General features: G+C 40.6%; 1 protein-coding gene across 1 annotated transcript in view; it reads left to right on the top strand.

The window, feature by feature from the left end:
• Nucleotides 1-27,694, top strand: part of Nnt (nicotinamide nucleotide transhydrogenase) — a 73,731-nt gene that overhangs the window by 33,723 nt on the left and 12,314 nt on the right. Inside the window, exons 8-14 of the mRNA NM_001308506.1 lie at nt 761-906; nt 2,944-3,139; nt 5,390-5,623; nt 6,899-7,059; nt 9,029-9,208; nt 17,873-18,032; nt 20,795-20,876. Of these exons, the coding sequence (NP_001295435.1) occupies nt 761-906; nt 2,944-3,139; nt 5,390-5,623; nt 6,899-7,059; nt 9,029-9,208; nt 17,873-18,032; nt 20,795-20,876 (1,159 nt within the window). The remainder of the gene's footprint in view (nt 1-760; nt 907-2,943; nt 3,140-5,389; nt 5,624-6,898; nt 7,060-9,028; nt 9,209-17,872; nt 18,033-20,794; nt 20,877-27,694) is intronic.

The raw sequence follows: 27,694 nt of genomic DNA, 5'->3' as shown, positions 1-27,694 counted from the left end.
AAATATTGCTTCCACACGACCACTTATTCTGAGAATTCTGAAAGACAGCAAGAAATGCTTCGATGTTACAACACTGCTTTGAGTGCAGAACCAATCCTTCCATACCCCCAGCCACACAGTAATGTTCTGCTAGAAGCTAACTGGGAAGTCATGGAATGCATAGTTTTGGATAACATTGACTTCCACTGTCACCATGACATTTGTAAATGAGTACAACTGCAGATAAGATTTTAGTTTATTGCCTTATCACAATGTTGTATGTTCCTGAAAACTGAAAGGCTAGCACATCACTCATGTATGACACTCATCTGATGCTATTTTATAGCTTAAAATTCCTTAGTGGGTCCAAGGTAACTGTTGATACAGTATGTGTTCTTTATCATTTGCAACAGAGTTTGATAAACAGAGTAACCTATCAGAGAAAAAATGCTGATTTTTGACCCTTTGTATTTTCAAGCCTTTAAATGGCTATTTACTTTTAGTCATGCAGAAACAGTTGGCCCTACGTTCTGATAGCAAGTTTTCTTCCTAACTGTATCTAGGGTTCCCCGTATACTTCATCCACCTTAAGGGAACTGGCTTTAATAATAGAGTGGCTTTTGCTTTTGAGGTTCAAACTGTTACTTGAAATAATAGCATCACTTTGTAATACTTAGTGATAAAAGTATACTTAAAATAAATATGCTGTAGCAGACGGAAAAAAATCATGCTGTCTGACGTGACACCTCTTGCCTGTTTGTGCTTCTCTTGCTTCGGTAAGGTGGTTTTCTGGTGACTCAGAGAATGCTGGACATGTTCAAGCGACCCACGGACCCTCCAGAGTATAATTATCTGTATCTGCTCCCTGGTGGCACCTTCGTAGGTGGATATTTAGCTGCTCTCTACGGTGGCTATAACATCGAAGAAGTAAGAGACCTTGGAAAGTTTTCACTTCTATGAGTGTGTCTTTCTCCTTTTTAGAATTTAGCAGAATTCAAACTATCAAGAATACGCAACTCCGTCACAAATCCAGTGGTGAACTGGAAACACCCTGTTTGAAACAGACCATCCCGGTGTCCTAAAGATGAGGCTTATTTTCTCGTTTTTAAGTTTTTCACATGCAGAGAGAGCATTATTACCTTCCTTGTGTGCCTGGCTGGATTGTTGTAAGGACAACAATAATCAATTTGAAAATGCTTATTCTTCCATTCTGTACAAATGTATCACAATATCACAATCTCTGCTTGTTAACAAAAGACATTATGCAATACACTTAAGTGACAATATAGAATTTTAACATTTTTTTATGCTGTAGGGCAGTGGTTCTCAACCTTCCTAATGCTGTGACCCTCTAATACAGTTCCTCATTTTGTGGTCCCCCCCATCATGAAATTATTTTTATTGCTATTTCATAACTGTAATTTTGCTGCTGTTATGAATCATAATGTAAATATCTCTGTTTTCTGATGGCCTTAGGTGACCCCAGTGGGTCATTTGACCCTAAAGGCATCATGGCCCTTAGGTTAAGAACCGCGGTTGTAGGGGGATAGGGAGATGGGCCAGTTGGTAAAGCTCATACTTACTGTACAAGCTTGAGGACATACATTTGGACCACAAAACCTGTGTAAAATCACTGAGTGTGGGACTGTAATCCTAGCACTGGGGCAAGCAGACCCCTGGGGTTTGATGGCCAGGAGGAATAGCTTACATGATCATCTTCAGGAAAGTGAAAAATGCTGTTTCAGAGAACAAGGCGGAATGGCACCCAAGAAAGGATATAGAGGTTGTCTTCTGACCTGCACACGTAAACGAACATGCACACACACACAGTTTTATGCTGTACATTAAGACTAATCAGCCAGGCAGTAGTGGCGCACGCCTTTAATCCCAGCACTTGGGAGGCAGAGACAGGTGGATTTCTGAGTTCGAGGCCAGCCTGGTCTACAGAGTGAGTTCCAGGACAGCCAGGGCTATACAGAGAAACCCTGTCTCGAAAACTTAAAAATAAAAACAAAATCAGATTTGAATTTAGAAAGTTCCTAGGTGAAATATAAAATGAGCTGAGGCTTTTCTCTGAGTTATCCGTATTTTACCCTGCTTTCCAGTGAATGCCACTGGATCGCAGCGTGTCTGATGGTAGAAGTAAAAAACATGTCTTGCTTGGTTTCTTCTGTGCTCCCAGTGTGTAGGATTAGCAGAGTGTCAGGATGGTTTTTTTTTTTTGAGAAGAGATGAAGCTGCAAGTCTGATCTTATTTCTACTTACTGATCTTATTTCGGGGCAATTATGGAACCTCCCAATGCTTCACTTGTCCCTTTTATAGAGTGAGGACAGTGGATCTTTCTTCACGAGGCTTTCATGAGACTCTTAATGGTCTAAGTAAGGCACATACACAATTCATTGCACCAATGACACGGATTGGCTGTGTTACAGCATTTAGACGCATTTGCTGTTTTCAAATCTAACAACAACCCCACTTAAATTTAGGTATTTTTTAAAAATTTATTTGTGTACATTATCAAGGAACCAGTCTGTATAAATGGTATAATTCTAAGTTCAATATAAAATATGTAATGTTTTTATTTTCCTAATGGATAGGACATTTTTAAAAAAAGATTCATTTATTATTATATGTAAGTACACTGTAGCTGTCTTCAGACACAACAGAGGAGGGCGTCAGATCTCATTATGGATGGTTGTGAGATCACATTATGGATGGTTGGGATTTGAACTCAGGACCTTCGGAAAAACAGTCAGTGTTCTTAACCGCTGAGCCATTTCTCCAGCCACAGGAAAATCTTTTGAAGTGTTAGCTGAAGAATTCATGTCTGTCAACTGTCTAAATTTAAATTGTCCTTAGAGAATCATGTTCCACAAGGGAGGCCTTCCCTGAGCCAACAGACCAAAGTTTTTTTTTTTTTTTTTTTTTTTAAATAATCTCTTTCTCTTCTTTCCTTTGCAAAGATCATGTACCTGGGCTCAGGCTTGTGCTGTGTTGGGGCCCTGGGCGGCCTTTCCACTCAGGGAACAGCTCGACTCGGCAATGCCTTGGGCATGATCGGGGTTGCAGGAGGCCTGGCAGCCACCCTTGGAGGCCTGAAGCCGGACCCGCAGCTGTTAGCTCAGATGTCTGGAGCAATGGCAATGGGTGGCACCATCGGTGAGCGCTTGTGGGCTTCTGCCTTCCTATGCATTCAATGTCCTTCATGTGTCTGAAGAGAGTTAGGCTCGGAGACTCAGGTCTGAAGAGTTCTTTAATACTGAGGGCTTAATCTGAGGAATACATCGTTTGGAAGATTCCTCCTAGGGTAAAACATTACCCAGCTTATTCTAACTCAGATACAACAGATGCTCAGATAAAACACGGGGAAGTATATCAACTGAGTTAGAGAGTGGGATTAAAAAATATCTCAAGTGGCATGAAGTTTATTTTCTTTTACTGATTGCATCCAGCATTATTGATTATAGGATAGGGGACTGGGATACTTATATGTAAACTCTTTTTTTTTTCTGTTCTGCTGATTATAAATTTCAGTAGAAGACTCTGTTCTTAAATGTTAAACTTTCAAACAACACGTGACTGAGTTAAAAAAAAAAAGAACCACTGTTTTAATCTTCTCTACTGTTATGTCAAATAGAGTGTCTACTACATGTTGGAGCTCTTGTTAAGTTTTCAGTAGTTTTGTGAGCTGGTTTTAAAATAGAAGAACCATTACTAAAACTTAAACAAGCCAGGTAGTGGTGCGTGCCTTTCATCCCAGCACTGGAGAGTCAGAGGCAGATGGATCTCTGCAAGTTTGAGGCCAGCCTGGTCTAAAGAGTGAGTTCCAGGCTAGGGCTCCAAAGAGAAACCCTGTCTCAAAAAAACCAAAAACCAAACCAAACCAAACCAAAACCCCAAAACTTAAATTACATTAGAAACAAAGGTAATACTAATAATATATACCCCTTTGTAATTAATGTGCTAGGCTTTTTAATGTGCTCTTGAGGTCATGTATGTCTCTTGTATGCTTATAGTGGAAGTACCATGTAATGGTAGGCTATTATAATTTCTTCAGTCCCCATTCAGTGTCATAAAATTGGCAGGTTGAAATTGTTCTTGGTGGATGTATGGCCAGACTTAAGAAAGCAATAGAAAAAATTTAATATAGCTTAAGCTTAAAATATGACTATGGTTATTACATTGTAATTTGCATAAAAACAAATATTCTTCTTGGTTTGGAAACTGTTACCATAGTGAAGAAGTCCCCCATATAGTTGTTTCAGGGGCAAAGTTTTCACTTGCATCTTAAGGTTCATACCACAAACACAGCCTTTCTTTTATTGTACCTCTAAATATAATATAAATAACATATTTACCGGTGTTTGTGTGGGAAGCATGCTTACTGGTTGAAAATTCTAGGTTTGCTACAGGTATGAGAACTCAGCAAAAGTTAACAAAGTCATGCTATGAGAAGTCAGTCATCCTTTTGGAACTTGGAATAAAGAGCACTGCTTATGTTGGGGCTGGAGAGCTGGTGCAGTGGTTAGGACTTCTTACTTCTCTTCCAGAGGATCTGAGTTCAGTTCCTAGTACCCATGTTAGGCAGCTCACAACCACCTGGAACTCCATGTTCAGGGGATCCGATGCCATCTTCAGCCTTCAGAAGTACCACCCCCCCCGGTATATTTTATTATTTGAATGTTGTACTCTTCACCTTTGTATGAACTTATATACACGCACCTCCTCTCCTCTGCTCTGGTTGCTACATATTTCCCCGGAGAGCATTTGCTTTAGGCTGCCTTTTAGACTCCCTCTGGAAAGCTGTGGGTCCTTTGGTAACAATTCCAAGAAAGACCCTTGAAGGAAAAATGGTTGTTGTATGTCCCTGGTGGGAAACTGCTTACCTGTGATCTTCAACAAGTGTTCAAATCCCCACTCCTTGTAACTCTTTACTATACCTGTGAAAATCCTTCAGAAGGAGGGAATTTATTACCCAGGGTTTTTCTTTCATTTTGGCTCTAGCCAATCCAAGCTTAAATTTGTTTTCCTCAGAATTCCATCTGTTAGTGATAGGCATATGTGTAAGCACTGGCCAAAGCGAGCATGCGGACCTATAAGTCATAAGGGCTTATAAGGGAGATGTAACTGGAGCTTGAAGCAGTCTTCACAAGCTTTTGTCTCAGGGTGAGAGAGGAGGCCTGCACTGATGCTGGGTGCTGTTATTTGATGTTTAGAAAAGGAGCTATTTTGACACGATATGCATAGCCAGTATTTTTCCTTCCACCTTGTCCTTGTAGGAGCACTTAGTCCATACTGGGAACTGGGTAATGCTCATTTGTGACAGTGATGGAAACCCAGCTTTTGTGCTTGCTGTTTTCCACAGGTCTGTCAGGTTTAACTCTCTCTTTGGCCTTTGTTCTCCAACAGGCCTGACGATCGCAAAGCGGATCCAGATTTCCGACTTGCCTCAGTTGGTCGCTGCTTTCCACAGTTTGGTGGGGCTGGCAGCAGTTCTTACCTGCATGGCCGAGTACATCGTAGAGTATCCACATTTTGCAATGGATGCCACGTCAAATTTCACCAAGATTGTGGCTTACCTTGGCACTTACATCGGCGGAGTCACCTTTAGTGGGTCTCTTGTTGCCTACGGAAAATTACAGGGTAAGTGATTTGATATAATATGTAGGTAAATGACTATTTTCCAGGGTATCTATGGGTCTGTTTCAATTTTAGAAAAGCCCCTTCAGAGTAGAGACCTTTGGGAGAAGTGATTTGTATAGCACCCAGACACCCATAAAAGATTTTCACCTCAAAAAGATGATTTATTTTAATTCTTAGAGAGTCTAAGCTTTGTGACGATTTCTTCTGTAGACAGGTAATAGTAGAAATTAGTACACAAAGATTTGTAGACATTGATGGATGTTTGATAATGTACATGAACGAAATAACAACTCCGTAGCCTTCGTTTAGAGATGACTATATATTGTCTGCAGATATGAACTCGTGGGGCTGGAGAGATGGCTCAGTGGTTAGGAACACTGACTGCTCTGCTCTTCCAGAGGTCCTGAGTTCAATTCCCAGCATCCACATGATGGCTCACAACCATCATGGATCCGAGGCAAAGACAGCTACAGTGTACTCATATACATGAAATAAGTAAACGATTCTTATAAAAAAAAAGAAAAAAGAAATGAACTCGTGTATCCTAGAGTAGAGACACGCTTACTGGATGACTTTGGGTAAACGAAACTCATTCTGAAAACCAGCACATGGTTTAGCACTCAGCCATGGCAAATTTTACTCCTGCAGTGTGGAGTCATGAAAATGAAGCTGAGGGAAAAATCCAGAGAGCCTCTGTGCAGTGCGCTCACAAACGAGTCCCTAGAGAGACTCGTTTGTGATGTAAAAATATGTTTTTGCCTCTGAATAATAAAGTTATTAAATGGGGGAAACTTCCATTAAGCTTAAAAGGAATCACAAATGAACTTCAAGTCTAAGACATTCTTGTCTCGGGCTTTTTCTTTAGAAATAGCTAACAAGGGGCTCCCTGGGGCTCAGTTGATAGCATTGGAAAAGCTAATGTCCCAGAACTCTGTATTGAAGTTGTAAATAAACAAAACCACACTTAACAACTTCTGTGTTGGTCATACAAGGGGGAAAATCAATTTTTAAGATTCTATGTTAGAGTATGTGGTCAATGTAGGGAAAATACAGTTAAGTTGAACCATATTTTCCTGTCTCTGCTAATTTGTTATATGCAGAACTCTTAACATGCCTTAATGTTAAGAGTTATATCTTTATATCTGGCGCTATACAAAGATATCTGAAGTATTATACTATTATTCTGATACTCAGTTTTGGTAATTTGGGATGAAATGACATGTAGGGTTCCCCACAGCACAGCTTAGGCTCTGACTATGATCTGCTTTGGCCCAGGTATTTTGAAATCAGCTCCTCTGCTGCTCCCTGGAAGGCACGCACTCAATGCAGGCCTGCTGGCTGCTAGCGTGGGTGGGATAATCCCATTTATGGCTGACCCTAGCTTTACCACGGGCATCACCTGTCTGGGCTCTGTGTCCGCACTCTCTACTCTCATGGTAAGTCCCCGGAGACGGAGAGGTGTGTACTGAGAAGAGCTGGGAAGTTGTTGTTAGACTTCAATCTGGTCATGCTTCTGTCTCTTTAAGATTCCCCAAGGGAAGAAACTTGTCTAACAATTGGTTACATGCTCATTGTTTTAGAAAATAGAAAGTTTAAAAAGTATGAGAAGAAAATCATGTTCTATTAATTGACTATTTAAGAGTCATCACATCTGACACCTTTATTGCTCTGGGGTTTCCACACTACCAACTTTCTGGGTGAACAGGAATTTTAAAAGTCAAGGATTTTAATTCTGTTCAGTAGGCACCTACTCTATAAGTTCTACAAGTAATTCTTTGAGGTTTATATACTATGTATAAGGTGGTCACAGCTCATAAGTTGCTCTCACGTTCCTTGAAAGATATAATATGGAATCCAATAATTACGTAAAGGGAGCTCGGTTAGTAAACCCTGTGTATTCACTGAGGGGGTTCATCCTTTTGTGGTGGTTTTTCTCTTCCTCTTCTGTCTGACTTTTGCATATAATATATTGACGTAAACAGAGACTCTGTCTCTGTGTCCGGTTTGGAATTTCATTAGTAGGGGATGTTGTTGCATGGAATTCTGTTCTTCATTCTTGCTTCACATTCCTCTAGACTAGTTTATACTTTGTAGATAGTCTTTATATTTTAAGATGAGGGGAAAAAAAGTATAGCTCAGAGTTAGCTGTCTAGTCATCTCTTATCAAATACTGACCCTGGTTCAGAAACACGAGATCTGTGGTATGCAAATGAAACTTACTCATGAGTTATCCACGACTTCAGTAGAGACACTTTAGGACACTGAAAAATGACTTGAAATTCTCTTTGTGTGCCTGATAGTCCAACTTTCTTCTGTCTTATCTGGTGACGATTGTTTTGCTTTATTTTAAATGAAAGAAAATAGTTTTTAAAAAAATTTTTTAATCTAATCAAGCAGAAGTCCCTATAATCAATCCTAAAATATAGAAATTTAAAATTTAAAGAATCGTAATTTTTGAGAAATGATGAATATATTTAAAAGGAACTCAATAGCCAATATGAAAATATCCCCATAACCCAAAGGATACTTTTAATTGCTTTTGGTTTATATACTCACATAGAAACAAAGTACAAAAATGGAGAGGTATATAGAATTAGTAGCAAAAAATCCACCCCCCCATCCTTCTTACTTTCTTGTATTTAATAACTTTGGATTGCATCATGGACATTGTTAAGGCATTGGATTCTGTTGTATTCATCCCAAATATTGATAGTGAAAACCACATATAATTTAATTTTTTAAATGTTATTATTATTATTATTTTTTTGTTTTGAAACAGCTAACTTGCTTAAACTGAAGATCTCTTATAGTCTAACAACTGAACCTGTTGTTGTTATTTTAGCCTTAATAGACTTGTCTGGCATCTGACCCACAGTTTAAGAGATTTGGGTAGTGTTTATATATAGCACTTGGGGCTCCTTCAACTCATCCTAGCCCGCTCCTTTGTAGGATTTTTCTTTTTCACTTTTCAGCTCTCTTTGTCACCAAATCCATGTCCTCTGGAACATCACACAAGTAAGCCTGTGGACTGATGGCCTTAGCTTTGTCTCCTCCACTTGATACCAGCAGGGCCCTGACTTCAGTCTACAGCTATCAAGAGCTGGGTATATCAAGACACTCTTTGGTATATTTCATTTTTCCAAGGGAGACTTCTTTCCAGTTTTGGCCAGTTTTCATCACTTCCTTTATTTAGGGAATTTTTGGGGGTGGTGACTAAATGTTTACAGTTGCTCTATCCATGAGTGAGTTGATCATATGGGAGACTTGATCATCACCAAGAACTTATATGGATATCTATTAATTAAGAAATTAGAATGTTTAAGAACCAAGATGTCAAACGTTAGAGGTTTGACTGTGTGTGTTCACGTTGGGTTCTCCTTTGATTTTTTTTTTTTTTCTGGCTAGGGTGTGACTTTGACGGCTGCTATTGGTGGTGCTGACATGCCTGTCGTCATCACCGTGCTAAACAGCTACTCGGGCTGGGCTCTGTGTGCCGAGGGCTTCCTGCTCAACAACAACCTGCTGACCATCGTGGGCGCGCTCATCGGCTCCTCTGGTGCAATCCTGTCGTACATCATGTGTGTGGTAAGAAATGCACGTGCTTAAGAGAAGGGCAATGACCCGGAGACGCGGATGTGCTTGCAGCAGAAATAAATCTATTGGTTTTCATCTTTTTCAGCAGAAATATGAGGATTTTTAGAGGAAATTTCTAAGACTGCCTTAAAGATATCCAACTTCAAGGAGTTAGGAAATGCTCAAAGGGTAAAACTCTTCTAATACTGTTCTCCATCTGGAGAGTAACGCATAATATTTAGTTTAGGATATTTCCCCCCCATTCTCTTTGTTTGTGTAGTACTGTGTATTTGCTAGTCTGATCTTACTGTATTTTTCAACGCAGAATCCTTCTGTCTTTCTGTGATGGGAGACAGGCTCCTCCTACCCTGCCCTGGCTGGCCTTGCATTTGGGACTGGAACCCTTGGTCCTCCCTGCTTTCGTCCCCCTGTGCTAGGATTACAGGAAGGCAGGCTGATATGCTGTACCTAACTTTCACTTAAGTTTTATAATATTACATAGTCTTGTCTTTTTAATCCTGAAAGATTCTGCCTCTAAAATCTTATTTAAGGGGCTTTATGGCAATCTGCCACGTGGATATACAAAGATGATTTAATTTTTCCCACCAGACCTCCCCAATCCCCGGGGTCTCCAGTCTCTTGAGGGTTAGGGGTGCATCATCCCTGACTGAACCCAGACCCAGCAGTCCTCTGCTGTATTTGTGTTGGGGCCTCATATCAGCTGGTGTATGCTGCCTGGTTGGTGGTTAGTTGGTGGTTACTCAGTGGTTAGTTGAGACTGCTGGTCTTCCTCTAGGGTCACCCTTCTCCTCAGCTTCAAAGTCCAAGAGCTCTGTGTTTCTCTGGCTTTGCTATGGGGTTTGTTGGCTCCAACTAATTCCCTTCTTGATAGCAAAGAATATTTTGCAAATAACTCTAAATTTGACCGAAAACTTTGTTTATAGTTATTATTCTCTACAGGTCAGTTTTGGCTTACTGTTGAAGCTCACTTGCAGTGTTTTATAACAAAACAGCTTTAAAAAATTGCATTATTTTCAGTGACTGTATCTTTACCAAGAGTATGTAAGATATAACTCTGAACATTTAAATAAAAAAAAGCTCACTTAAAACTATCCCAAAGTTTACAAACACATCTTAGCTTTGCAGATAACCTTAATGTGTTATACCTTAATGATACATTTAGGACAATTATATACCCTGTGCATGCATGCATATATATATATATATATATATATATATATATATATAATTTCTTTTTTCATTTCTGTGTAGCACTGGCTGCACTAGAACTCACTTTGTAGGCCAGGCTGGCCTTGAACTCAGAGATCCACCTGCCTTTACCTCCAGAGTGTTGTGATTAAAAGCATGTGTGGCTATAGGTTTTTTTTTTTTTTAATTAAAATGATTGTTTTTTGTGTTTGGTTGTTTTGTTTGTATGTCTGTGTACCACTTGAATGCCTGGTATCTGCAGAGGTCAGAAGAGGGCTGGAATCTGAGTGACAGACAGCTATGAGCCACCTTGAGGGTGTTGGCCCTTAAATCTGGGTCCTCTGGAAAAGCAACCAGTGCTCTTAACTTCTGAGCCATCTCTCCAGCCACCTAGGGTTTTTTGTTTGTTTGTTTGTTTGTTTGTTTTTTGTTTTTTAAATGTACTATTTTTGAGAATGTTATACATGGATATTGAACTTATCACCCTCGACCTTCCTTCCCCTCCCTCCAACATGTCCCCTGCAAATTCAAGGCCTTTTCTTCTGTAAACGTATGCACACATATGTGTAGACAACATACCGAGTCCATTTCGTGCTGCTTGTATGTATATGTGTCCAGGGCTGATCACATGGGAGTCCCTGGAGGAAGTGGATTTTCCCTTTCTTAGTAACTGTTGACCACCTTCATCTAGGGGTGGGACCTTGTGGAACTTCACCCATCCACACTGGCACTCAGCTGGTGTCTTGATGCGGGTCTTGTTCAGGCAACCATATTGCCGAGATTTCATGGGTGTATTCCCTTTGTCATGTCTAGGGGGTGCTGTCTAGCAGTAGGCACCATCTTCTGGCTCTTATAAGGTTTCCACCTCCCCTTCCGGTAGTTTTCCTGGGTTTTAGGTGTAAGGCTTGCATCACCAATGTTTCATTTGGTGTTGGGCTTCAAATGGTCACTTATTCTCTGTGCTTTGAGCAGCTGTACACACACAGACACAGACAGACAGACAGACACAGACAGACACACACAGACAGACACAGACACAGACACAGACACACAGACACACACACACACACACACACACACACACACACACACACACACACACACAAAGCCTTTTGGTGCGGTAGAGGGCGGGAGCTCCACACCTGGCTTCTATGGTTGCCTCAGGTTACATAAAATCTTCATTTTTGCATCTCAGCATTTTACTTGGCTCTAATTGAGAGATATCATGTCAGTTAAAACACTGAAGTTATCTTTTTGTAATGAAAGTGTTTTTGTGGTTTTGCTCATCTTGTAAAACACAGGGCTTGACAATCCAAGTTTAAAACAACCCAATTATTATGTAGTCCAAGTCCCTCAAAAAAAAAAAAAACCTTGGAATTTGGAAATTTTATACCTCGTTGAAAACTTCAAGGCTCTGGGGGGTTTAAATTGCCAATACCTTTAAAGAAAAGTTGTACTTAGTTTTTACAGATGCAGTTTTCTGCATCTGTAAAAGGAACTTGTAAAGCGTTTTACTTTGTATCATTTGGAGAATTTGAATGGCCAGCAGGGGGCAGCAGATTTTCATTATTATTAAAAGGCGATTTGCCAGAAAAGAGAGTTTTAAAATCAAATTGCAAGATTTGAGTTATTTTACCTTATTTAGCATTTTGTTACATTTGTTTCATTTTAGACAGATTCTTACTATGTAGCCCAGGCTGGCTTTAAACTTTGTACCCACCTGCCTCAACCTCCTGAATGCTAGAATTACAGGCATGCACCACCACGCCTGGCAAAATATTTGAACTCTATCCATGCTAGAGGCGTATGGATATAGGAGAATATGGAGAAGGATTTGTAGGTGGTTCTTGGGACATCATCAAGAGCACCTTTTCTATTTTTGCTCTTGTTTCTTTCTTTCTTTTTTCTTTTCTTCTAAGATTTATTTATTATTATAGATTAAGTACACTGTTGCTGTCATCAGATACACCAGAAGAGGGCGTCAGATTTCATTACTGGTTGTTGTGAGCCACCATGTAGTTGCTGGGATTTGAACTCAGGACCTTCAGAAGAACAGTCAGTGCTCTTACCCACTGAGCCATCTCGCCAGCTCCACCCTTGTTTCTTTAATGCTAATATATATATATTTAGCAGCTTATGTTCCGAGTTTCTGATCTGTGTCTTTTACTTCTTGCCTTTTCCTTCCTGTTCAGTTTCCATGTTGTTGTAGCCACAGTAGCTCCTACAGTAACTGTTTAGTGACAGTAACTAGAATGAATTGCCCAGTAGAAGGCACCTGTTAGTCATACTCTCTTCTGTGTGTGCTTGTAGAGTGATGCCATCCTTCTAACTTTGTTCTGCTCGTTCACCTGTTAGGATGTTTCCCCAGTCTTTGTTTCTTTTCTAATTCCACTGCCTCAAACATGCCATTCTCAACTATGCTTTATAGTATTTTTCTTTCTTTCTTTCTTTTTTCTTTTCTTTTTGGTTTTTCGAGACAGGGTTTCTCTGTATAGGCCCAGCTGTCCTGGAACTCACTCTGTAGACCAGGCTGGTCTGGAACTCAGAAATCTGCCTGCCTCTGCCTCCCTCTAGTGTTTATTAAATTTGAGTTCTTAAACTAATACCTCCTTATAGTTGTCAGGGACCATAAATATATTAGATCAGATCAGTACTCTGTAATAGTATTTTTTTATTCATCTGGATTTAAGGACAATGAAAGCCTTACTTATTAAGATTACTCTAAGGCCGGATGTGGTAGTTCTTTACTTTGATCTCAGCACTTGGGAAGCAGAGACAGAGGCAGGCAGATCTCTGAGTTTGAGGCCAACCTGGTCTATATAGTGTGTACTAATCAAGCCAAGGCAATACAATAAAAACAAAACCAAACAAACCAACCAACCCTACTCCAAGCCATGCAGAGCAGCATGCACTTGTAACTTCAGCACTTGGGAAGGTGAGGGAGGGAGATCATGAATTTTGCATGCAGCTGTGATGACATAGAGACGTCAAGGTCAGCTCGTACCCATGACGATCCTATTTCAGAAAGAAAGTTCAGTTATGAAAATACAGGTGTAGGGTATTTGGAAGGTTAGGAAAGGACAAAGGAAAATAAACGGCATGATTCCCATCCACCATTTAACTGTTAACCCATCCATCATTTGACTGTTAACATTAGTATTCTAATTCTGGATAGTTGAGTTTGTATTTATCCTCTTTGTAATGTATTATGCTATTCCAACGTTTGATTTTCTAACTAGTATATTTTTAACATTTACACATTAACACAACATATAGCTACACCATAATAGTTCCAAATCCACAGTATGAGATGTTTGGAACAGATGGTTGCAGTCTTCCTTTGTTAGGTTTTTACCAGTACAAGGAAGCGGTCTGAGGGTGTGGGCTCTTGTTGGCTATTGATCCTGATGAGCTGATCTCTGAGAACCCTGACAGGCTGAGCTCTTATTGTCCGTGTGTACCTTCCATCGCTCTCCACACTTCCACATGCAATTACAAAACAGTGAACAACCAATCAAAAACAAGCCCACCATAGTTTTAGGCTTTTAAAGTGGATTCATCCTAAATTTCTCTTAGACTTGATACTCCACACCCTTCATGCCTACTTCACTGACTTTAAGCATGTACTGGTTTATTATAAGAAACGTTTAAAACGGTTGTCCTTAGTAGTGCAAGGTAGTTTAGAATAAATAAAAAAAGATGAAATGCTGTCTGCTCAAAGTTACTTTAATACTGCAGGTCTTATGCCGAGTCCTTCACAAACATGAGTTTGTTTAATCCCCACAGTCGTTTTGGAGGTGGGCAATAGTTTCACTTTGTATAGGGCGTGTTTTAAGATGCACACCTTCGTGTCTATGAAGCCTGATCCAGCAGGCACAGTCCAGTGAACACAGTGTTTGGTAAATGAACCTCGAGTGTTCATTAAAGGGCAGCAAAGGACTATTTTGTTAATTTATTTATTACTTTGGAGTCTTCTATGAATTGATCACAGACGCCGATGCTATTAGAGTCCATGTGGTATCAGCATATTTGCCTTCTTTAGTCTTTATTGAAGCAGAATCTGCAAGTCCAAACCAGAGCAGGGTGGTTTTGTTGTGTGGGAGGAGATGAAATGCTCCCCAAGTGACTAACCAACAATCTCTACAAGCAAAGTCTTGTCGTGACAGTGAATTCCTTCGGGTATCCTCCAAGCCCAGGGTTGGGGGTTACACAACAAGCCATATAATACAAACCAAAGAAGCTTGCCATTTCCCCTGGTCTGCTTCACCCCAAGCTATAGTGGCCAAGCCCCTTCTGCTTCTGTGGTGCCTGGGAGATGAGGCTCTTCCCAAAGCGGGAAAGCATTTCTTCAGACAAGGAGAAAGAGCTTCTCACTGCTCTTTTTGCATGGAGTTAGAGCACAATGGCGTAAGTCAAGAGTCAGGCCAAGTAGAGTTTTTACTTTATTCTATTTTCCTTTGTGATCGATTGATCGATCAGTATCTGCAGAGCATCGAGCTGAGAGATGGCACTAAATGGTATATATTGCTCTTGCTTCAGTGTCGGGTGTTTTTATGACTTTTCTTTTTTGTCTTCAGACTAATTTCTTTCAGAGCAGCTGAAATTATGGGAGCTAGTGATCTCTTTAATGTAGAACATAACTTTCATTATAGGACTTTATTGGCTCAAAAGGAACAGCCTTGGACAGTGTGGTAACCCCCTTTATTTTATTTTATTTTATTTTGTTTTATTTTATTTTATTTTATTGTTTGTCTTGGAATCTGGGAACCCCTCAATCTGTGCATAAGTGGCCCCGGCATGGCCTCATGAATTACACAAGGAAGGGACTAGAATAAGGGGGGTGGGAAGAGGCACAAAGCCATAAACCCTAAACATTTGTTGTGAACACAATGTTGCAATAGTAAATTAAGAGATGAAAAGTAATGTAATTTTTAAGAGACCACTTGGAATTAGTATAATGGTGACATAATTCTGCTTATGTGTCTAACAAGCAGATTTTGATTGTTAAGCCACTAAATTTTTTTTTCTCCCCAAGGTTCCATCCCCAGTGAGTGCCCTTTAATTAAATGTCCTCAGAAATCCTCCCCTCCTCCCCTGTTCAGTTTTATAGGAGAAATAATGCTTTTTCTTAGGCCAAGTTAGAATGATAATGCTCCAGCCCTCACACACGATCTCTGTTTCATGTGCTTCTGTGCTCTGCTGTTCCGTTGTAAAGCGAAGCAGACTCTCTGTCCGTCAGAGGAAAGCTCTCTGTAATGGGAACGACAACATCTGAGTTTATGCACATGGGTGCATAGGGTGAGCATGGCCTGTACGTATGGAGGGCATTCTCTGCCCTGACCCTTTGAGGTAGGGTCTCATGCTGAGTCTGGAGCTCAGCTCCCAGCATGCCACCGCAACTGCTACCAAGGTTGCAGTGTGGGGGACCGTGCCTGCCTAGTTCTTGGGGATGAGGTGGTGGTAACTGCGATCTAAGCTCCTGTCTTCATGCTTGCTCAGCAACCACTCAACCACAGAGCCACCTCTCTAGCACCCTCCCCCACCCCAAGATAGGCTTTTCAAATTAATTTTTCATGACAAGAGTTTAGTAGAACACATTTTTTGAGAGTTAAATCTCAGAATCTTGTAATCAAAACTGGAAAAGATTTGTAGACATCAAAAGTTGAATGTTTGGGGAGTCCATGTTATGTATGACTGCTTTAGTTTTTTTATTCAGAAGTTTATAAACTTTCTGCCCGGCTGGGATTAGGATGTTAATTCAAAACATCAAAATTTCTCTTATCCCCTTATCCATCATCTTTGAAATTTATGTTATTTATTAAAGTGTGGCTATTTCCCACATTCCTTCTCCCTCTTCCTTATTGCTAGACCTCCCCAGCTGTGTAAATCTCTTTACAAGGTTGTCACTGGCCTCATTATTGTTGTGTGTTTAACCCTGCTTTTTTTCTGATGGGATATTATTGAAGATTTCTGAATGCTTTAAAAAAAACTTTTAAAATAGAGTACTGTCTTTGAAAAAGTAATAGATTGATAACTGTAAGCTTTTAAGTGATATAGTGGATTGCAATAATAAAAAATAGGTTTTAAAGATTTTTTGGAGTACTTTTTCTCCCCATGAAGTACTCATCATATAAAAGGCTCTGATTCATGAATAGTATGTGTGCTGGCTAGTTTTATGTCAACTTGATATAAGCAAGAGTCATTTTGAAAGAGGAAACGTCAAATGTCCTCACCACACTGGTCTGTGGGCAAGCCTGTGGTGCATTTTTCTTGACTGATGATTAATGTGGGAGGGTCCAGCTCACTATAGGTGGCGCTACCCCTGGGCTGGTGGTCCTGGGTGTTCCAAGAGAGCAGACTGAACTTAAGCTTGGAAGAACAAGTCAGTAAACGACACTCCTCCATGGCTTCTGCCTCAGTTCCTGACTTCAATTCCCTCAGTGAGAAACTGTGATGTGGAAGTGTAAGCAAAATAAACCCTTTCCTCCCCAAGTTGCTTTCTGGTCCTGGTGTTTTATCACAGCACTAGAAACCCTAACTAAAACAGTAAGTAATTTGAATTCTTAAAATGTGTTCTGTTCCCCAAAACATCCAGTTTCTTTCCCTTTCCCACATCCCCTCTTGATAAAACTAGAACGCCTCCTGCCTGCCTTACAGTTTAATCTGGGCATTGTACAGTGTCTGTCACTCATGGATGATCATGTGTGAACACACCAGGAGCGGGCGTTCTCTGAAATCTTTCCTGAGATTATCTTCCCAGTGAAAAGGGTGGGCACAAACTGAAAGAGTACCTCACCTTGCTTATCTGCCTCCTTGGAGGCGAGATATTTTAGAATCCTAATGATGAGTCAGTCTGCCTGCTTCTGTGATAATCGGCTATAAGATTTTCTGGAGCTGTAAAACATTTGGAAAGTGAGAGTGTCCGTATCCATATTTTTTTTTTCTTGAATGCAGAAAGCTGTGGAGTTATAAATGAAATGTGTAATCATCATTTGGATTCCTTCTGGCTATCTTTTGACAGCTTAGATACAGTATCAGAATCTACTGGAGAGATCTATAAGGTCTTTTCGTGAGAATCTTTCTTCTTGCAAATCTCTCATTCTCTCTCACTCTGATGAAATACATATAAATATGGAGAGAGAAGTTGATTATTCAGTATCTAGACAATAAAGTACATCCAAAATTTCATTAATTTCTATGTTTTAGATGTAATTTGCATTAAAATACTTGTTTTTGTTTTGTTAAAAACATGTTAGTGTGTAATTGACCAGGTTAGAAAATTGAAAATCTTAGACATCTCTAGTATTTGTTTTGAAATGATTTTAGGAGCCACTGTTGGCTAAAATTCTTTAAAAAGCTAAAACAAATTCCTTTACAGTGACGTTGAATTTCATGTACATAAAATTTATGCTATTCTCAAGGAATTCCATGGATCAGACTCTCACAGGTGTTGATTTTGCTCTTTAGGCCATGAACCGCTCCCTGGCTAATGTCATTCTTGGAGGCTATGGCACAACGTCAACAGCTGGTGGAAAACCCATGGAAATTTCTGGCACACATACAGAAATCAACCTGGACAACGCAGTTGAGATGATCCGGGAAGCTAACAGCATTGTTATTACTCCAGGTAAAAAAATAAATAAGTAAAAGTAAAAAACTAAACAACCTATCATGGTTGTTTTGATTGATTATATTGATAGGACAAAGGTACATGGAAACCTCCTCATTAAAGGTTTAGTTTAGTTCGTTGGGGATTTCATGCAGGCTTGGGTCATACTCATCGCCAGTCCTTCCAAGACCCATTCCTTCTCTATTCACCATCCTTTCTTTTTCCTACCCAAGTCTTGGTGGATGTGGGTCCTCCACTGGAGCATGATTGGCTTATCAGGGGTCCCCTCTCCAGCGGCTACCTGTTGCCAATAACTCCGGTGCTAGGAGCGGGATGATCAGTACCCACCTCCCATCTCCATGTTGGGATTTGGTCTGACTTGGACTTGCGTAGGCAGGCTTTACGTGTGCTGTGGCAGCCACTGTGAATTTGTATGTGCAGCTGCCTTGCTGTGCCCAGAAGTAAGTTTCCTTATAGTCATTCATCACTTCTGACTCCTACTGATACTTTCTGCTGCTTCTGCCATGGTCCCTGAGCCTTGGGAGGAGAGGCTGCAGTCAGTATGTTCTATTTCACTGGGCATTCTGCCGTCTCTTATTCTCTGTGCCTCTAGCAGTTGTGAGTCACTCTGTTAATGATGAGGCAAGTAGAAGCGTCACAGATGAGGGCTGAGAGATACATTGATCTATGGGGATAAAGATACGTCTTTAGAAGTCAGTTTAATACTATGTCCCTTTAGCGGCTTAGTTGGAGTAAGTGTTCCTCTAGGGCCTATGGCCTGTCTAGCCATAGGGATCTCCTTATTTTTGGAAACAATGGAGACAGTAGCCATGGGATGGTCCATGAATGAGAATGCGAGGCACTCTCAGTTAGGTCAATAGTTTAGAATAACATAAATAGTCTACCAATTGATGGAGCAGATTCTAGCCATCATTTTGAGCTTCTGTCTACATGGCAAGCTATCGTTGAGTGTTGTTTATTGTTACTTTTAGGGTATGTAAGATTTAATTAGGTATAGCATGTGGAAGTGTCTGACTCTTTCACTAGACCCAGTAAGTGTTAGTCTCTTTTCAAAAATCACTTGTTCAAGAGTTCATCCAGGATCTCTGTGGTTTTCTGAAGTGGTCTCTGTCAGTTGCAAAGTGAGTTTTTGTGATGGAGGCTGAGGACTACAGGCACCTGTGGGTGTAAGGACGGATGTCTAGATGGTTGTTAGGGATAATGGAGGCTTAATGAGTAGTTTCTGATTACGTTAGACAGCATGACTTAGGAGAAAGAGCTCATCTTGTAGTTTTGGCTGACTAAAGTGGTGGACTGTAAGAACTTGTCACGGGAGTCCCAATATGTCACTTTTGTCCTTAATTTTTGCCTCTAATAGCCTGTATAATACAGACCAAGTTGTTTAATAGCTCTTGGTCACAGCTCCTAATGTGTATGACAGTTTGATTTTTCATGTTTGTCACAGAATGTCAAATTAGGATTTTAACCCTGTCATGCCGTTCTGGGAGTTTTCCAGAAGAAAGACTATGGACTCACCATGCAGACAATTTACTGGTTTAGAATGTAGTCTGATGAAAATAACAATGTAAGGCAAATTTGATATTTTAATATGCACCTTAATACAGGCAGTATTACTCTTTAAGACATTTGAATAGTGGGTTTTGGTTGTTACAGAGCCGAGACTACTGTTGCTAGTTACTGTATGGAAATACACTGTAATGTATGGGATATGCCTGCATAGTGAATTGTCCTAGCCAAAAGGCAACTTATTAAGAAGCTATGCCTGTGTGTGAAGGTGTGACAACAGACAGGATGTGGTATCTTTCCTTCAGGACCTGTCTATCCCAGTTTAGAAGTCAGATAGGACGATTAATAATGCCAAGCGTATTCTGACAGTGGCCAAACTGAACTGTATAGACTTTTTTTTTCCTAAAGAAGAACCTAAGAAGGGTTGTAAGGAAGTCAGGAATTGTTCTGGTCCTTAGAGGATGGATGGTGTTGTGGGCAGGAGAAAGCAGAAATGATAGCTAGAGCAAAAGAGTTGGCATTTGGTAGGAAGAACTAGAAGGGTGTTAACAGATGGAAGTCAATGTACAGGTAAGATGGACACAATCTTAGAGTTAAGGGAGAAGGGAATGGACAGATGGACATTCTTGGTTATGCCTGTACAAATCTCAAGTGGAAAGGACCACTTTTTATTTATTTAAAGATGGCAGTAGAGTTGGAGGAGAAGGGTTTTGAGTTCTTTTTCTTTGAAGGCATTAGGTTTGGACAGTGACCATGCTATACCTGAGCTCAAGTGTAGGCCAACCTGGGAGGATTTGGCATAGTTGCTTGCATCATGGTGTGAGCTAAGATTTAAGGAGAGGCAGGGACAAATTCAAAGCGTCAGGGGAAGATGTGGCTATTTAAGGAGAGCAGAAGGAGAAACACGAGTCAAGGTATTAGAGTAAGAATAGTAACAAAACCAGGAGAAAGCCCCATGGGACTACAGTGGCATCAGAGATACATATCCCAAGTTGAAAAGCCCGTGGGCGTGGGCGTGGACTGGTGTGGGCACATGGAGTGTAGCGGGGACATTGTGCAGCATGAGACTAATGGAGAGATTAAGGAAGACATCATTAGATTTTGAGTTAGACTCTAAGTCCGCTTTCATTTAGTCTGGTTAATTGCCCATGTTGTCATAGAAATATGGTTTGATCAAGAGGGAGGCTATAATCCATGAGATGTCAAAGATAAAACCATCACATTCTTTTGTGTTTTTTTATGTTCCCTCACAGGGTATGGGCTCTGTGCTGCTAAAGCTCAGTACCCCATTGCCGATTTGGTGAAGATGCTTACTGAACAAGGCAAAAAAGTCAGGTTAGTGCGCTGTGTGTAAGCATTTGGTTGTGAAGAGAAAGAAATAGTAGGGGACTTTAAAAAGGGACACTTAAGGCAAGTGACCCTAGGGGAAGAGACGAGGCTGTCAAGAAGCCTCCAAACTCACAGCGCTGCTGTTGCTGCCACTTGCCTTTTGAGCCTTGCGTGTTCTTGGGAGGGTGTTAGGCAGAAGAGTGGAGGACCGTGCACACTTAGATCATTTTTCATGGGTCTCAAGGAGCACAAAAAACAGGGCTCTTGGAGGAAGAGCCCAATGGCTGTTGCAGTGCTGAGCTCATGATCTGCTCCTCTCCGAGTCCCCACTAAGGCACATTGATTCTTGGCATCTAGGAGAGACAGTGAGCTCTCGAGGTCTTCCCTCAGGAACACTGCTGTTCATCTTCTGACTTGGTCGCATAAACAAGCAGCTCAAGATAGATCACTGCATGAGCTTGGTTCACTAGGATGCTAATGTCTGTTCACCAGATTGTTAATGTCCGTCACTAATAATTCCTTTTAAATGTCAACTGCATATTTTTTATCTTGGGACAGATGAAAAAGTAGACCTAAACCCAACAGTGGACCTAGAGCTTGTCAGAGAGTCTGTGCCAAACTGGATGTAGAATCATTCTTGCTTTTGAATGTTCCATCCATTTATGATTCTAAAGGAGGCATAGGTGATGAGGTCAGAGGTCACTTACCCGGTCTTGGTGTCAACTGAATTTTACTTCCTCCCACTCTTTATCATGGCTCCATCCCTGCCTAAAATCTATGGTGTGTGCTTTTCAGTACATGAAGTGTCAAGATGCTATTTTATGGTAGGAGGGACCAACATTGTTCTGATGTGGAGGATTTTCATATTTGGTGATGATATTAAATAAATTGGAGATGAGAAAAGTCATTGACTTTAGTTTTTCATCAAAGTATTAAAAAAAGAACTCATCTTTTGGTTATTTATTCTTATTTCATATCAGTTATTAAGCTGTTCTTTCTTTCTTAGCCATAGTCTTCCATTTCAAAGCACTTGCAAGCCTACAAGTGAAAAGGATGTGTTAAAGAGCCTTGTATGGTTTCCTAAAAAGGAAATGACTTTCTTTATTCAATCCACATGTGAAAAAGTCCAATATATTAGTAACGCCTCCCATCACCATGTAAGTGTCTAGGGGCTGAGTGGCGATTGTAACAAAACGGAGCATGGAAGATGGCCTTTATGTTTTGGTTTTCCTCAGTGAAGGAGGCCTGGATGTGGCATGCCTCTCTTGTTACTCACTGATCAGCCGACGTTAACAAGACAGCTTGGAGAATCAGTGCCGCGTTACAAGAGTGGATGTGGAATTGAAGCTCATTATCTGAAGGGCCAAGGAGGTAGCCCAGTAGGCAAAGTGCAGCTGCACAAGGATGTGGGTCTGAGTTTGATTTTCAGCACCTATGTAAAAAGGGGGGTGTGGTGGTCCATGCTTGTAAGCCTATCGCTGAGGAGGTAGAGACTAGTGGATCCCAAGAGCTCACTGGCCAGTGAGTGTAGCCTAATTGGCAAGCACCATTACAGTAAGGTCAGCAGTTTCCTGAATTTTGGCCCATGTGCACATAGAAACACATAGAAACCCACAGAGATGTGCACACACACACACACACACACACACAAGTCACACATACACAGAGACACAGGCAAACAGACACACACATATTCATTTACAGCACACACACAGATACACACAGGCAGGCACACAGAGAGACATAGAGAGAGACACACACATACACACACACGCATATATATATATATATATATATATATATATATATATATATACACACACACATAGATACACATACGCACACATAGGCAAACACACAGATATACATACATATATACTCACACATAGGCACACACAGATATGCATACATATACACTCACACATAGGCACACACACACACACACAGACATGCATACAAACACATACATACACACTCACATAGAACACATGCACACATACACACATAGATACACACACATTCACAGACACAGAGACACACAGACACATATAGACACACACAGACACACACACATAGAAAATGATTGTGATTGTTGGGCAGCTTGAAAGTAGTAAGGGTATGAAAGGCGATGGATAAGAGAAATGAAAGTCTGAAAAGATATCAGGCACGTGAACTTTTAGTTTCTGATTTGATTAAAACGAGAATTTTACCCACGATGAATAGATAAACTACTGCTGCTGTATGTATTTCTGCATAGGAGGAGTAATTATTTAAGGTACATAAGACATTTAATTATACATTTATAAGGGGACTATCCAGCTATAAGTTGTAGATTATTGAAATGATTTTGTGAATATAATAGAAGTTTTGTAAAAATACCCATGGTTTTGCATAATTGTTGAAAATGCTTGTTAAAAATAATTATCAAATTTGTTTATAACTCATAATGTAGAATCAGAATAAAATTATTAGTCAGATTTCACTAGCTGTGAGTTATAGATACTGGCTTATATTCATCTGCCTTTCGTCTTCAAGATGAACTTACATATGATATATCATACTTTTTACTATCATGTGTTGAATTTTCAGCCAGCATTGGCTCTGTGACATAGCACTTTTAGATTTTTTTGGTTGAATAAAATGGAAAAGAACTGTTTTTATAAATACAATGACTGTAGTTTGCCAGACTTTCCCAGTTTAGTCTCTGTGTGGATTTTCTTTACTAAGGAAATCAGGTAAACTCTGATTTTGCTTTACGTGTGTGTTATCTTTTTATAGGGGAAATGAAATTTTTTATTAACCAAGTACACACACACACACACACACACACACACACACACCCATGCTGTAGTATTTTTTTTTTTTTTTAGTTTTATAAAGAGGCACATGTCTGAACTAGAGGTGGCTGCTGCGGTTACCTCGTGATTTAATGAAATAAATCTGTATTTACAGTTGGTGGTAATTTTGCCCTTTCATCACTCCGTGGAGCTCCCACGGTGTTATTGAGTGCAGCTGCGGGGCCCCTGGGTTGAGGAGGTCTTTGTGCCTCAGGACCCCAGCATGCCTAACATCCAGATGCAGTGACATATTCACACACTGCCCCCGTGGAAATGTGCCAACATGGACATACGATTGTCATCAATTAGTCACGCTCGAGTGGTGCCAAGAGACGTCGCATCTGTCGTACAGTCTGTCTGGCTTTCATGGCCCATGACTGACTTAGAGACACTACTGTTTCCTTCACTTTGGCCATAGTCACAACATGCTCGCAAAGGCTTGAGGTTATGACAAAGCACACGGCTTTTCATGACAAGAACTCATTCTGGGCCGCCCATGTCATGAAAGTTTAGTGCTAAAGATATGATTAGATTCTCAGTTGTGTAGTCAGCCAGCTTACAAAACTTATGCTGGTTTTTGAATGTTTTAAAGATTAAAAAAACCTTACAGTGTAAGAGCACATATATTTCTTTCCTCTTTCCTTCCAAAACCTTGGATTGGCGTTAGTTCAGTCTTTTCAATGTAAGACTGGAATAGCATCTCTAAGGAGTAAATCTTAGAAAGTTGTATTATTTTTCTCATTTGTAATTAATAACTCCATGATTTTCTTTCTCTAAAGTGTGATCATGTGCATTATCGCAGAGGTCCTTTTGAATTTGTGGAAACACTTTCTGACTTCTTTGATTGACTCATTGACATTATGTATTACTTTTAAATTTGATTCAATTTAATTTTATTTGTATAGGCATTTGCCTGCCTGCATATATGTTTAAGCACTAGATGCATGTCTGGCACCTGTGAAGGTCAGAAGAGGACATCGATTATTCTTGGACTGGAGTTACACATGGTTGAGAATTGAACCCTGGTCCTCTGGAAGAGCAGCAACTGTTCTTAAGTGCTAAGCCCTCCCCAGTCTATCTGTCTTTTTCTTTCTCTCTCTCTCTCTTCCTTCCTTCCTTCCTTCCTTCCTTCCTTCCTCTCTCTCTCTCTCTCTCTCTCTCTCTCTCTCTTTCTTTCTTTCTTTCTTTCTTTCTCTCTCTTTCCTTCCTTCTCTCTCTCTCTCTCTCTCTCTCTCTCTCTCTCTCTCTCTCTCCCTTTTTTACATTTAGGTTGCTATTCAGTTGTATCTATTAAGAGCTCTTCAGTAGCTTTTTATTTGCTAGGTACTGATAATACAAAGCTATAAAAGCCCAGTTCCCAGTCTCATAGTTATGAAGTGAAGAAAAAAATATATCACGTAAGGTGAGTGGAGTGAAAAGAATCAAGCAGGTTACTGCTCAGAGAACATTTTCAATCATTTCTGAACTAATGACATAAACTGTTTGCAGGCTTAAAAAAAAAGATGTGTGTGTGTGTCTCTGTGTGTGTAAGCTACTTCATTTAACACATCAACTTGCCTATGATATTTGCAGCTTAGTAGTGTTCTACAGTCTTATGTTGTGTGGCTAATGGTTTAAATGTATGTCCCCCTCCCCCCCTAAGAAATCAGTTCCTCAACATGCTTTAAGATGAAATATTTTGAGTCTCTAACAAGAGTTAAGGTTTCTATGATGTGTTGTGTTTAGGGCACAGAAAGAGCTACCACACAGAGACTGGTGATTCTCCGAAGGCACATACTTCTGAAAGGAATGCACAGCAGGCCAGGTGAATGATCTAGTAGAGAATTAGAATAGCTAGTGAACACTGTTATCTGGTAGTCTCATGATAGTGTCATAGCACTCTTTTCTTTTTTATTTTCTTTTTTAATTTTTTATTCTATATTTTCTTTATTTACATTTCAAATGTTATCCCTTTCCTGTTCTCCCCTCAGAAAATTCCCATGCCCTCCCCCTGCTCACCCATCCACCCTTCCCGATTCCTGGCTTTGGCATTCCCCTACACTGGGGCATCAAGCCTTCACAGGGCCAAGGGCCTCTCCTCCCATTGATGTCCAACAAGGCCATCCTCTGTTACATATGCCATGAGTTCCTCCATGTGTGCTCTTTGGTTGTTGGTTTAGTCCCTAGGAGCTCTGGGGGTACTGGTTGGTTCACATTGTTGTTTCTCCTATGATGCTGCAAACCTCTTCAGCTCCTTGGGTCCTTTCTCTAACTCCTCCTTTGGAGACACTGTGCTCAGTCCAATGGTTGACTGAGAACATCCACCTCTGTATTTGTCAGACACTGGCAGAGTCTCTCAGGAGACAGCTATATCAGGCTTCTGTCAGCAAGCACTTCTTGGCATCCACATAGTGTCTGGGTTTGGTAACTGTATATGGGATGGATCCCCAAATGGGGCAGTCTCTGGATGGCCTTTCCTTCAGTCTCTGCTCCATACTTTGTCTTTATCTCCTCCCATGGGTATTTTGTTCCCCCTTCTAAGAAGGACCGAAGTATCCATACTTTGTTCTTCCTTCTTCTTAAGCTTCATGTGGTCTGTGAATTGTACCTTGGGTATTCTGATCTTCTGGGCTAATATCCACTTATTAGTGAATGCATGCCATGCATGTCCTTTTGGTAGCACTCTTTTCTTAAGGATATTTATTGATAATAAATCTCTGAACAAATAATTGTGTAGTACTTTGCTCTAGGCACTATTCTAGATTCTGGAGATAGATCAGTGAATAAAATATCCAAGTTCTTAGTGCTTATCTTAGTTACTATTCTATTGATGTGAAGAAACACCATGACCAAAACAACTCTTATAAAAGTAAGTGTTTATTTGGGGGAACTGCATATAGTTGCAGAGGGTTAGCCCGTGATTATAGTTGCAGGAAGCAGGCAGACATGGCAGGTGAGCAGTAGTTGAGCACCTTGTATTCTGATCCATAGGCTGTAGGCACAGAGAAAGAGAGGAGGAGAAGGAGAGGAAAAAGGAGAGGGAGGGAGGGAAGAAAGGAGAGGAAGGGAGAGGGAGAGGGGGAGGGAGGGAGGGAGGGAAGAAGAGAGAGAGAGAGAGAGAGAGAGAGAGAGAGAGAGAGAGAGAGAGAGAGAGAGAGAGAGAGATTAAGGTTGGGCTTGGTATGGGTTTTTGAAAATATCAAAGTCCATCCCCAGTGATACACCTCCTCCAAGAAGACCACACCTACTCCAGCAAGACCATACCTCCTAATCCTTCCCAAATTGTTCCACTAACTGCAGACTAAACTTCCAAACATATGGGCCTATGGGGACCATTTTTCTTCAAATGACCCACAGTGTTACAGTACTTACATTCACTTGAAGGGTTAGGTAGTAGGATTTCAGGATTCAATTCTGAATTAGAGGGACATTTTTTTCTTCTTTTTTCCACATTAATTAATTATTATTATTATTATTATTATTATTATTATTATTTACTTTACACCCAGATCAAAGCCCCCACCTCCTCCCATCCCCTCCCCCCTCCCCTCCTCCCCTTCTTCTCTGAGAAGGGGGATGGATGCCTGTGGCACATTCGGATGCTAATTGAAAAGAGGAAGAGAAGTAACAGTATAGATTTAGGCAGTGCTTCTGCTACCTTGCACTTGGCTGACTTGTCTGCTTGAAAAGTGTAGTGGGAAGAGGGAAGAGGGTGAGAGCAAGGTTGTTTGTGCAGTTGTGCAACTTGGTAAACCTTTGGCGGCAGAGCGGAGAAGCTAAGCAAGTATATGTACTCACTCTCTCACTCACTCACTCACTCACTCACTCACTCACTCACTTAGACTTGAACCCTTTGTATAGGATTGTCAGCAGTCCTCCAGATGAAGAGTGTCAGTGAGGGGATAGAGAGATGGCTCAGTGGTTAAGAGCACTGACTGCTCTTCCAGAGGACCCAAATTCAATTCCCAGCACCCACATGGCAGTTTGTGACTGTCTATAACTCCAAAG

The sequence above is a fragment of the Mus musculus genome, chromosome 13, assembly GCF_000001635.26.
Source record: "Mus musculus strain C57BL/6J chromosome 13, GRCm38.p6 C57BL/6J".
NCBI lineage: Eukaryota > Metazoa > Chordata > Mammalia > Rodentia > Muridae > Mus > Mus musculus.
Note: the sequence above shows the minus strand (reverse complement) of the source record. Positions and strands in the feature narration are given on the sequence as shown.